General features: G+C 37.8%; 1 protein-coding gene across 9 annotated transcripts in view; it reads left to right on the forward strand.

Annotated features, from left to right (window-relative positions):
- The window catches only part of SRPK2 (SRSF protein kinase 2), a 196,345-nt gene that overhangs the window by 158,269 nt on the left and 24,576 nt on the right, over positions 1–13,500 (forward strand). For all 9 annotated transcript variants that reach the window (XM_036231065.1, XM_036231061.1, XM_036231059.1 and 6 more), the window contains 4 exons: positions 9,432–9,597; positions 10,761–10,786; positions 12,239–12,482; positions 12,713–13,195. In XM_036231065.1, coding sequence (XP_036086958.1) covers positions 9,432–9,597; positions 10,761–10,786; positions 12,239–12,482; positions 12,713–13,195 — 919 coding nt within the window. The remainder of the gene's footprint in view (positions 1–9,431; positions 9,598–10,760; positions 10,787–12,238; positions 12,483–12,712; positions 13,196–13,500) is intronic.

Here is a 13,500-nt window from a genome sequence, read left to right on the forward strand (position 1 = left end):
GAAGATAATTCAGAAGAAATAGATTATTTATTGTGTTTATTTGCTTTTTCTAAGTATCTGGATAAAGACTAAAATAAAATGAAAGATAATTTAAGGAATGTTTGTTATGTAGAAATTATTGTATTAGATTTGTGCTTCGTTCAGTTGTCTTGACTAAAGAAAATGTTCAGCTAGGGTCTAGTTTGATGACAGATGCTCCAGCAAGTATTTATAGAATGAAAGTATACATATATGGAAGATCTCTTTCTAATTAGAAATGTTTACCAGATTCAGCTTTTTGCATGGAATATACCAGTCTGTATTCCACTCATTGCCTTTGCGGCCTAAATTAGGAAAGCTGTAGATATGACTTATTCTGGATTACCTATTATGATATAATGATAATTACTATAGGTAATTTTTCAGAGTAAGTAATACATCAGGGGAATTGCTTGGTTTGCTTGAGAAGAGCACTAGGTGGTTTGAAGCCCTTCCTGTGTCCCCAGGTCTAGATCCTGAGCTAGATTTCCCTGAGGGTTGATCTGAAATATAGACCTTGGTGCAGAATTCCTAAATAGAAAAAGAATGAGGGAATGATTCCTAATTGAAGAATTGTGAATTCAAAAGATAAGGACCTCAAAAAAGCACCTTCCTAACAATTGTATGTAATATTTGCATACATGCATATGAGTAGGTTTTTAAACCCATTTTATAAAAAATTTCAAGCTAAAATTTGTTTAGTGGAAGCATCCTAGATTTTGCTTTTGAAATGATGTGTATAGGTAGCTTTGTTTAGTCAGCCTGTGTGTGTATTCACCTCTTCATTTATCTTTGTCTTTTTGTAGTGCAGACTTGCCGCTTGTCTTCTAATATTATAGATGTTACTTGGGAGGGGCTGGAAAGAGAAAGGCTCTTTGTATTGGCTTATATTGGCTTATACAGTGCAATATTATACTTATACATAGTATTATGTTAGGCGTGCATATGTGTCTAGTATAGATTTTTGGCTAGCTTTTGTTTAATAATATGTCTGTTCCTTTTTAAATTTTAGATAGTATAGCATTTCAGTTTATTTTAATGTGGCTAATATCTCACATGAAGAAAACAATACTTTGCTTTAATGTAGAAGATAGTGGTGAGGGGGAATATTAGTATGTTAATTTGAGTTACTTGATCCCCAAGTGACACTTCAGTATTTATAACTATATTAGTGGCAACTCTGCAGTCTAAAAATATCTTGTTAAAACTCTGAAAGAGATTCTTAATTATCTCTGATAAATCCTGAAAATATTAAAAGATTTATATATTCTAACAAAAAGTAAATAATTTTAGAAATGCCATTTTGCATATTTTTCATACAGGTTCTATATTCTCCTGAACCCTGTATTTTCAAAGATGTCTGCTGTTGACATAGGTGACTGACCATGTCACCACAACTCAGGCATGGTGGCAGTGTAAGGAGGTGAATTAGCAGATAAACCATTGATACTTATGTTGTATTTCAGAATGGGAAAACAAAATCTAGTCTTTCTTAGCAAGCGAAAGAGTTTTTAAATCTAAAGATGAAATTTTTGGAGTTTAATGTAATTTTAATGCATATTTGCTTAATGAAGAAATGACTTAGTGATTGTATTATCCTCACTGTGATCCACATATACTATGCTTTGGAGACTTAAGAGTTCTTGTGGTATTTTATTGTTCTAGAAAAATTTCAAGATGAAATTTTGATTTTACATCATCTGCACTTAATTCTTGTAGACATAGTGAGTAGAAGTTTTGTTTTAATGTGAACCCATCTTTAATTTTATTTAAGAAAAATATTGTCATGGAATCTGGATATTTTTTCTCCCTAATCTTTTTACTTTCAAAGTAGTAAATTGTTATATGTCCCCAGTTAATAATCTTTGTACCTGAATTTCCCTTTATTCCCTCTGATTCAGTCTGTGGCTTTAGTATTGACTCCTAGGTAGTACTGACAAGATCCTTTTTTAATAGACCTACCCAGTTATATCCCTTCCCACAACAAGACAAGGTAGGGTGAGCTTTCCAATATTCTTTCCATGTGTCCTCCTTCACCTTCAAAGTCAGGTATAGCTGACCGCGTTTCAGTCATCCCCATGGTTTTGTTATTTGCCATACTTCACTAGTGACTTAGCCTTTGACTTCTTCCTGTTCTGTGTCTTTTACTCTTGATGTTCTTTCCATTTCCAGCACCATCATAGGCTTCTTTCTGCTCTCCCAGAGTCCAGCCCATTGCCTATTTCCTTATTCCAGTTTATTCTTTCCATTGGCAGTTACCTTCCTAAGTGAAATTTCATTTTAATGATTCATAATCCTCATTTAAAAACTTTTAGTGGCTTTCCATTGCCTGTTTTCTAAAGTTTAACATTGTCAACTTTCATGAAGCAGTATATGGCATGATAAAGAGCTTGGGTTTGATTGCCATGTACATCCTACTTTAGTTAAAGGACTTTGGCCAGGTTACTTAACCTCCTTTGGCCACAATTTCACCATAAATAAAAGAATAGTAAGGTAGCTTCCTTATTAGGTTATTGTTATGATGCAAAGGGATACTATTATTAATAATTATAAATATTTGTTCAATGCTTCCTGTGTGCCAGGCACAGTTGTAATTGATTTGCAAATTTTAATTAATTGAATCCTCCCAATAAGTCCATGACATAGATGTTTTTACTCTCCTGATTTTATAGGAGTGGAACTGAGGCATAGAGAGGTTAAGTAACTTGTCCCCAGTCAGGAAGTAACTTAAAAAGTAATACATGGCGGAGCAGGAATTCAAATTCAGATAGTCTGGCTTTCGAGCTCATGCTTTTACCATTTTGCCAAGCAGCACACACATCATATCTTTAGAATTGTTCTCGATCTGTGTCCACTGAGAGTTAAAGCACTGTTCTTATGACCCTGTTTAAGGTCTTCTACCTTCCAGTGTCAGCCCAGATTTCCCCTTACAAACTCTGATTCAGCTCTTATCTCCAGGCAGGTAAATTTTCCCTCATTAGTTAATCTTTTAAAATATGTAATACACATGAGTGTTGTAAAATACATGTCCTTCAGGCACCTAGTTTTCCTCCTGGAGTCAACCAAGTTACTAATTTCTTATGAATATGCAAAGATCTCCTAAGCATTTATAAACACGTGCCTATTTACCAGAAATTTTATTCTCAAATTTTTACTACTTTCATTTTGTAGCTATTTTAGAGAAAATACTCACAGTGCCATTTTTTAGCTCCACATCTGTGATCATTTCTTTTGTCCCAGGCTGCTGGAAACACCATCCTCTCTTATTTTTAAAGATTCAAGCAAAACACTGTTTCTGTGATGAAAGCTTCACTCCCCCAATTAAGGAAGGAATTTCTTTTCTCCTCAGGGTGCCTCATGCCTGCATTTGCTCCTTTCCTAATGGCTGTGGGGTCTTTTGTAAGACAGAGCCTCTCAGTCCTAGTGCTGGGCTGACATTTGGGCTGCAGGATCCTTTGTTGTAGGTGCTCCTACGCATGATTGCAGGGTGCTGGTCTCTACCCACTGGTGTCAGCCACCACCACCCCTAGTTGTGAACTTTGTCAAATGGCCCCAAGGAGGCAAAATTTCCTTCTATTGAGAACCACTGGAATAGAGGAAATTCCAGTGGGACACGCCTTGGCAATAGATTTAATTTCAAATTGTGACTTTGGCACTGTTTTGTGACCCCGATGATCAAGTTACTTAGCCTCTGTGCATCCATTTCCTCATTTGTAATATTGGGATGATGATACATAAGTCGTGGCTTTCTTGTGGAGATTAATTCAGAGTGCTCGTGGTAAAGTACACAGCAGAGCACTGAGCACCTAGTGGCCGTCCTGTCTCTCCGGCTGCATTGTGCGCATCTCAGAGTTAGAGACACGTTGTGAGTTCCACATCTCTTCCTTGTTTCCTTCCTTCTGTTAGTAGGTGGTTAGAAAATGTTTTTGATAAGTTATCTTTTCTTAAATGAAGAAATATGAATACTCCTCTTATTCTGATTTTACAGAATTATTGACCTGTGATTCGATGTAGGTAAATGTAACCACTTTCTTATTTTCTAAAAGTGATGACATAGTTTAATCAGACACTCTTTTTCAGGGTTTCCTATACACTTACTGTCAACCCTTTGATCAGTTCTTAGTTGTCCTTGTGTAGCCGTGGTGCCCTTGTGCTGGGTCATAGGACAACCATCCTGGTCACTTCTAGTGATGGTGGAGAGAGATCTCGCCTTGCGCAGTGGACCAACCCTGCCCCCGCTCCTACTCCCACCAGGCTGCTTCTCTGGCCTCAAGCATGGAGTCTTGTGGTTGTCTATTTATTTGCCCCATAGTTTTCTTTTCTTTTTTTCTTTTCTTTTTTTCTTTTTTCTTTTCTTTTCTTTTCTTTTCTTTTCTTTTCTTTTCTTTTCTTTTCTTTTCTTTTCTTTTCTTTTTTCTTTTCTTTTCTTTTCTCTTCTCTTTTCTTTTTTCTTTTCTTTTTTTCCTTTTTAAATCAGCTCTATTGAGATCTATTTTATGTTAGGTTTTATTTCTGAAGCCAAAAGAAGGAAAATGGTGCTTGTGTTGGCAGTATTTGTTATTTGTGGTACCTTAAAGATGTTCCACACATGATAGTTTCTTTCAACACTTTTGCTGTTACTGTTCTTTGACTTTATGTAAGGGTAGCTGATTTTAAAGTTATTATTTTTTGTTAACGTAATTGTCACATTTATTTTGGTCTTTTAGGTGCTCACTGTTGTAGGTGCTTTAATTGTATTATACACTCTAGTCCTTACCACAGCCTTACGAGGCCAGGGACATTATTATCTCCACTCTGAAGAAGGCCTTGCACAGGAAGGATAAAAACTTCCTTAGGTCCCACAGTTACTGTGGTGGGGGAACCAAGATTTGACTCTAAGACACATAACTTTTGATGCCATGCTCTCAACTGCAGGGTAGTGCGAGATGTCTACATTGAAAGATTCGGGAGCATTTTAAATTCTAGCAAGTCTTGTGAAAAGTGTGCATTCGTGTCCCTGTGTATAGTAAGTGGTTTTTCTTAATAGTAGAGCTTGACAGTTAGATTGTTTACAAGTACAGCCATTAGGTTTTAACAGGTAATTTGTAATTTGTCACATGTGCTGCAATATGTAAGTTAGGGAGACATTTAAAATGAAGTGCTTTTCCAAACCCACCTTTGATGGAGTGGTGGAAACTGTGGGCAGTACCAAGAGCTGTGGCCCTGCCTGGCAGGTTGACTCATTTGTTGTCACAGATTTCATCAATTTTATCTATACTTAGTATTTACCATTTTGATTATTTCACTGGTCCTAATCATCAGTGAACTCATTCTGATCAAGACAGTATTGTTGAATTTTAGCTCAGAAGATAAATTTTAAATTGGTAAGCATATTTATATTCTTGGACTTGTTCAGTGTGGGATTCTATGCTAACTTGGAATTCTCCTCGAAATGTTGGGTCCTCAACTCAGAAATATGATGAAGTCGCGCCCTTTTAAGAGAGTTAAGCCTTTCCCTCCACTCCTTATTCCACAGTATGAATGGCGGGCACATGGATTTATCTTTCATCCTCAATACCCTCAGAAGTACAGCTGCTGGGTTTTCTCATTACCTTTGACCAGTTGGTGTTAGAAGAAGCAAGGAGCAGAGGGCTATTTCAGGACAAGGGCAGTGAGGACAGTGTCCACTGAAACTTTTGTCTGAGTATCGCGTTCTTGTTCTCTCTTACCGTAGCAGGTATTTCCCGTACTTCTCCATTCAGTTTGTCACATGTTTCAGAAGCAGTTCGTAGGATTTACCTCATGTCTGTCTTAGTAAGGAAGAGAAATCCAGTGGGAGCGTTAGCTTTCCTAGGAAGAAAGTTTCTCGGCTCTAGGAGAACTGCTCTGGCATCTCCCCTACATCCAGAGGAATCAGTACTTGAGTGAAGCGCCCTTGCTCAGGGCCAGCTCACTCTGCTCTGCCAGCTTACCTAGCCGCCAGTAGGTGCTTCATTAGGAAGGCTTTACTCACAGAAAGAGGCAGGCCAAGTCTCTGCGCCCTTGTCATGTGTTCAGGTAGGGGCGAGGAAGAAGGTCCCCACGTTGTGACAAGTCATATAATAGTTTGGAAACTTGCTCTCATTCTGTTTCTCTTTGCCTTTTTAAGATTTTGGGGGGAAGCATTACTGTGGGTGGTGAGCAGAACCAGGGAGGAGAGGCCTTCATGCTAAGTGACCACATTACTCTCAATTTATTCTTCCTCTTATTATCTGCAAGATTACAAGACCTATTTCTAGCAAGCTGTGGTAGAAAGGAGCAGACTTATGTTTTTAACACTCTGATGTAGTTCTCAGGTGTATAGGGAGCAACCTTAGGGGCCATCTTGACTTGGCCCCTTATCATACAGCTGAACTGGAGGGAAAGGACTTGCTCTGAGACATGGCTGTTTGTTTCCTGATGAAGAACCGGAGCTTCTCACTCCCAGCCCTGGGCTCTGTCTTTGCTTCTGCGCCACTGCTGACCTGCAAGTCTGTCTCCCATGGAGGAAACTGGCCCCTGCTCTGGGAGGGTGTGTTTGGCTCCTTTGAGTGAATGCAGCCCTGTCCCCGGCCCATATGTGGTTAGATTGATCTCAGCTTTCATGACAGCTATGGATTTGAACAGATGGCAGCCAAAGGATTTCTACAGCCTCTGCTGCCTCCTGCTGATGAGGCCAAGTATGTTTTCTTAAGCAAGAAAGACAAATATACAGTGATTTGACAAATGAATGCAACAGGAGAGAAATTAGTAAAGGCTGCTTTTAACTGTTTATCAGAATTTGCAAGGGGAGATCTGTCCTTGAACATAAAATTTGAGTCATTGATTTTTTTTTTTTGCATCATCTTTGTAATTCTGCAGAAATTGCTTTATGATTGTCCACCATTATTGTTTGATTCTGGGTTCTGTAGTGCTTTATTGCTTTAAAACACACTGGCTGAGAACAGAAATGATATTTTTGAAAATAAAACCATTTTTCTTAGCTTATAGCTAAAGGTGTTTTTTTTTTGTTTGTTTTTTAATAGTTTAGAATTAATAGAAATTACAGAATCAGATTATGGACTTTCATTGCTGGGATGTACCACAGAAGTTATCAAGTAGAGCCTATTCACATGGAGATGGAAGAAATGAGAGTGGAGAGGTTTAATAAGTGACTTAGGAAATCATAGTTATTTAGTCAGTATCAGTACAAGTCTTCTGGCTTAGTTCAGTTTTACCACTTATTTTGAGCTTCCTATGAGCTAGACCTTGTTTTTGAGTTTTCCACAGATTATTTCTAATAGGTACATTTCCCCCTTTTTTATAGATATGAAAATGGAAGCTCAGACAGCTTCAGAGTACCTTGTCCAGTGAATGAATGATTGAGCAACAGTTTAGGAATAGTATTGAGTCTCAAGGTTGTGTTTTAATGCTACATCTCTTAGCTGTTTCTTTTCCTTTAATGATTTGGATTTCCAGTAGTAAAGTCTTTTTGCTTGTATTAATAGACGTTATAAGCTGTGCTTCTTGAGGAAGGTTAATCCAGTTGAATGGATTAGGCAATATTTTACAAATCTAGAATCTTAAATTCTTGCTGAGAATACTTTGCTTGTCTCGAGTGCCTCATTGTTATTGGGAACTCATATTAACACATTTGGATGGTGGATCACATGACCTGTTACCTGTGCAGCCTCCCCCACAGTAAAACAACCTAAGTAAGAACAATGAAAATCCTAGGCTGGAAAGATACAGGTGCTTGTGGATGAGATGGTGGTGGGAAGATCCTTAGGAAAAGTGCTGACATTTACTGGTACTGCTTGCTAGGAACTCAGCTACGTGTTAAATTATATTTGCTGTGCCCGTGATTCAGCTTGGTTTCTTTTTGGCCAGCCCCTTCCTTCCTCCCCCAGCATGAAACAGTAAGTTTTGTGAGGACACCAGGACCATATAAGCCCCATAAAGACAGGGAACTTTGTATACTGCTATTTGTCAAATACCTAGACCAGCATGTGGCCAACGATAGGCCTAGTATCATTGATTGATATTAGTTAATGCAGTCATATAAAAATACTTCCTAGGAAAAGTTATTATTGATGAGAGATTTTCATCCTGTTTGAAAGAGAGGTCTTTCTGTTTTCATTTACTTTCTAAAACCTTTGTTTTCTTACTTTCTGATGCTGTACCGTCTGATAAGGTCGTTTAGCCAGGTATTCAAGGTATACAGAAGAAACATTGGATTTTTGTTGAGAACTTTTCAGAGTTGGATGATAGTACATATCTTCTGCTTGTCTTTTTCTCAGTTTCTTTTGTAGACAAGTCCCTTAAATAACTTAAAATGTTTGAATGATATTTGTTAAATGCTAATCTTTATTAAGCATGTACAATTTATAATCTATAGGAACATGATCTGAAAAGAACAAAGTTCCTCATTAATGGAAATAAGTCCAGAAAAACTTAGGCCTTTTTTTTCTGCAGTGTATGCAGTTTATGCATAGTATTAGTCACTGTGGAAATGCAGATCAATGAGATACACCCTTCATACCCACTAGAGTCATTGAAATAAAAAAAGCACAGCAAGCATTGGCCATGATGAAGAAATTGGAACCTTCATACATGGCTGGTGGGACTGTAAAGTGGAGTAGCCACTGTATAAAGCAGTTTGGTAGTCCAAAAAGGAGCTAAACATAGAGTTACCTTATGACCCAACAGTTGCTCTCATAGGTATATACCCAAGAAAAATAAAAACATATATTCACACAGAAACTTGAACATGAATGTTCATGGCAATATTATTTATAATAGCCCCAAAGTGGAAAACACCCAAATGTCCATCAAGTGATTGGCTAAACAAAATGTGGTATATCCAGTGGAACATTATTTGACAATTAAAACAATGAAGTATTGATACATGCTACACATGAACGAACCTTGAAACATGCCAGTTACAAAAGACAACTTAGTGTGATTCCGTTTATATAAAATGTCCAGAGTCAGAAAGTAGATTAGTGGTTGTTTAGGGCTGGAGGAGTTTGAAGGAGATGGAGAAGTGACTGCTAATGAGTACAGTGCTGCTTTTTTGGCTAATGATTAGGTAGTGATGATGGTTGCGCATGTAAATACCACTGAGTTATACACTTACAAGGGTGAATTGCATGGTATGTAATTTACATCTCAATAAAATTATTTAAAAAGTATATCTATAGATGCATTTGTTTCATGGGCATAAATTATCTCTGGAATTATACTCATTGGTTGCTTGTGGGAAAGAACTACATTCCTATGGGGGCTGGGGTGGGGAGGGAGGAAGATATTTACTAAACATCCTTTTCTGTCTATTGAATTTTGTGCCTTGTGATAATATTACTTATTTTACAAGTAAATGTTGCATAATGAAGGTATTAATAACTCATTTCCTCTCTTGATTTTACTATGACCAGGTCCTACAGGGGTTAGATTATCTACACAGTAAGTGCAAGATCATTCATACTGACATAAAGCCGGAAAACATTCTGATGTGTGTGGATGATGCATATGTGAGAAGAATGGCGGCTGAGGCCACTGAGTGGCAGAAGGCAGGTGCTCCTCCTCCTTCCGGGTCTGCAGGTGAGCCAGCTTCTTCTCAGTCAGTTTGGGAACATTGAGAGCCTCATAAGTTGCATATTAAAGACAATTGAGGCAAACGTGTTCTTAAAAGGAATTTTGTAAATGCCTGATTTCTATAAATAATGACCTTTTTCTTGAGAAGACACCCCAATTAAATTATACTTTAGTATTTGGATCGGTTAACTTTGTTCTCTCTTTAAAGGCAATTTAAATTCTTACCTGCCGATGCTTCATCCACTTTTGAACATTTTTCTCTGTTGTCCACTACCCTGCAAAGGGGTATATAGTATCAGGTTTCATGTAGCAGACCTGTAGTCAGCAGAAGGTTTTTCTAGCTTCAGGTTTGTTAGAATGCTTCCTACTCTTCAGTTAGCATAGCTATCTCAATCTGAGCCTAACTGATATATTTGGAATCAGTTTCAGAAGACTCAAGGGTGAATACCAAGTGACTTGGGTATTGGTGTACAGAGTTTTATGTCTGATTTTCTCCTAGTGTAATGAAATACTCAGTGTCAGTGAAGTGTTCACTGTGTTCTCACCCTCTCTTTATAGCAATATCTGTGCCCTAGTGTGTCATCAGGCAGGTGTGCACACCGAAGGGCTACAGCTCCGAGACTGACTTGGTGTGTTTGGAGTTGTAGTGCTTCTGAATCTTGATTTTTACCATCAGGGTGATTTTTAGATCATGGAACCATAGTCTGTCAAGCTTTTGAGGTTAGCAAGGTCTGGTTATTTGATTTCTAGAATATTTACTGCAGTATTTGATTAGTTGTATAAACTTGCTCCGTGTACATATTCCGAAGTGTTCATTGTTTATAAAACAAATTTGGTTTGATGACTGTGTTCATTTGTGAACTCGTCTCCATTTTCTTATCAGTCTGTGCTTTGGGGTTGAGTGTTTTTGAAATGAATGGATATTTAATTTTAGATGAATAAGAGAAATGGCTCCACATTGGACAACTGCTGCTGTGCTTTTTAAGAGCCAATCATTTATTTGGGTTGAGTAAACATTCTTTAGAGCTGTATGACTCAGAAACTCTGATATTAAACAGTTGTCGAAGTTGGATAGCCATTAAAAGGCATTAATTATTTAATTTTACAGTTTAAATTACATTAAGACATCTATCAGTTTTCTTCTAAACAGTCGTTCTGTTTTGTTTTAGTGAGTACGGCTCCACAGCAAAAACCTGTAAGTACTTATACATATATGTATATATTCACCTTCATGTCAAAAGGAACAGTTTATTGTTAAACTTTACAAGTTATAACATTAGTTTTTGTTTCTCTCTGCAGTCATTTTTCATTTAAGTGTTTTGAGGAATTTTTTTGTCGTTCCTTTCTCAGTTACGGATGTTATAATGTATATTAATGTAAAAGACAGGTTACATTTTAAATACTGTGTATCCTCGAATATATAAGATTTGCTGTTTTGATAAGCTGAACTGATATTTAGAGTTGTTCAGTGAGAGCTCTTCTAAGTTGGATATTTATTTTTCTCATACTTTCGTGAGTGCTGTTGGCTAAGCCCGGTAAAATGTGAGGCGATGGAGGTAGAGTTTAAAGTGGGATTAGTCTAAAAACACTTTACCTGATTTCTGATTGGATTCTAATTTAACTGTTTTTTTCTGAAGCTGTTCTAATTTTTTTCTAGCCAGCAGTTAAATATGAAAGAGTATTATCTATTTTACGGTCTTGTCAAAACAGTAAGTCCTATCAAATGAAGCAAACTGCCTGGAATTAAATCCTACCCCAATGGACCTAAACTTGGCTTGGTTCCAGTAGAGGACAGAATGTATATATATATCTTGAATTGATGAGTCACCTACAGATTTTAAAAGAGCTTTATGAACTCTGTGAAAGTTCGAGAGCTTTATAAAAGCATTTGAAAAGAAATGTTCAGAAATTCAGAGTGCTGCCCACAGCCATCGGTTTGGAATGGGAATCCCAGGACAGGAGTTGTAGTCGTTATGCCTGGCCTGCTGAGCAGCCCAGCCGAGCCGTTTCCCATAGTTTCCCATGGCCTGAGCAGCTTGTTTTGATTACTGATTTTGTGAAAACTGGAGACTCTCATTGCCAGTACTTTCCAATTCAGATGGCTCTGGTTGGAGGCAGACTCAAAGTGTGGCTTTTTCTTTTTTTCTTTTACTTCATATGCTCAATTTTTACATTCACGCAGCCCTGGCTATTGATAACAGTTCAGTGTGTGAGACCCAACTATTGACCAACAGTGAATGAAATACACCTGTTTTGGTAGACAGCTGGGTAAGACAGTAAGGAGAGGGACATTGTTAACTTTGCATATAGGAAGCAGCAAATAAAAACTGGCAAGAGACGCTTCTTTGTTTAAAGGTTAGAGGGTATCAGCATATCCAGTTCTTAGAGTCTACATGAAAAAGACATTGGATTTAAGCTGCAGGACCTGGTAGCGGTCCCATTATTTGATATTAGCACTGTTTTTTAACCTGGTTTGAGTGTCATCCTAGCCCCCAGGTGCATCTCATGTCTAGACATGTGATTTTAATTGAGCACAACCTGAAAAAACAGATCGTGTTGGTATTTGCCATGCTGCCAGCACTTATGCTGTTGCCTAGTGTTTTAAAAAGAAGCAAACTGACCTATAGTGTTTTCTTACATGTTGTAGATAGGAAAAATTTCTAAAAACAAAAAGAAAAAACTAAAAAAGAAGCAGAAAAGGCAGGCTGAGTTATTGGAAAAGCGCCTGCAGGAAATAGAAGAATTGGAGCGAGAAGCAGAAAGGAAAATCATAGAAGAAAATGTCACATCAACTGTACCTTCCAATGAACAAGATGATGACTATTGCCCAGAGGTGAAACTAAAAACAGGATTACAGGAGGCCGCTGAGGAAGAGACTACACATGACAATGGTCAGTGAAATCTGGGGAAGGGGCTAATTTTTTCAAATCAGAGTAGGATAGTTATTTAGTATAAATGAACAGTAAGATTTTGAAAACCTGAGGATTTTACCCTGAAAGTCAAGAAGTGTACTTAAGCACATTCAGAAATGTCTCTTGTTGGAGGAGATAAGTACAGTACCTAGTGCCACTGTGTTAGGGAGAGTAACAAGTTTTAATTCTTAACTCATCACCCTTTTAAGGTGAAGCTGAGGACCAGGAAGAGAAAGAAGACACCGAGAAAGAGAACACTGAGAAAGATGAAGACGATGTTGAACAAGAACTTGTGAACATAGACCCTACGTGGATAGAATCACCCAAAACCAATGGCCATATTGAGAATGGCCCATTCCTCCTGGAACCGCAGCTGGATGATGAAGATGATGATGATGAAGATTGCCCAAATCCTGAGGAATATAACCTCGATGAGCCAAACGCAGAAAGTGATTACACATACAGTAGCTCCTATGAACAATTCAATGGTGAATTGCCAAATGGACGACATAAAATTCCTGAGTCACAGTTTCCAGAGTTTTCCACATCATTGTTCTCTGGGCCCTTAGAACCTGTGGCTTGTGGCTCTGCACTTTCCGGGGGATCCCCACTTACCGAGCATGAGGAGAGCAGTCCATCCCATGACAGAAGCAGGACAGTTTCAGCCTCCAGCACTGGGGATTTGCCAAAAAGTAAGTGTCCCTCCCTATCAGCTATTTGCCTTCAGTGGCCTAAGTGTCACACACTTGACAGATGCTGTGAAGAGAATTGCCTGAAGATGATAAAGCTACGTATGTATGCATTATCCGTTTTCATTTTATTACTTTCATACTTGCAAATAAGTAATTATTGTAAAATATATTTTGTGCCTCTAGGCTTTCTCTTGCTTTCTGCTTATCAGATCCTATTTCTTAGCTTTCTTCATTCTTTCTATATTTAGAGACATCATACATTTGCAACCCTTCCAAGTCTAAGAACTTACGCCCGTAGCTTTCTA

The sequence above is a fragment of the Rousettus aegyptiacus genome, unplaced genomic scaffold (genome assembly GCF_014176215.1).
Source record: "Rousettus aegyptiacus isolate mRouAeg1 unplaced genomic scaffold, mRouAeg1.p scaffold_m13_p_13, whole genome shotgun sequence".
NCBI classification, from domain to species: Eukaryota; Metazoa; Chordata; class Mammalia; order Chiroptera; family Pteropodidae; genus Rousettus; species Rousettus aegyptiacus.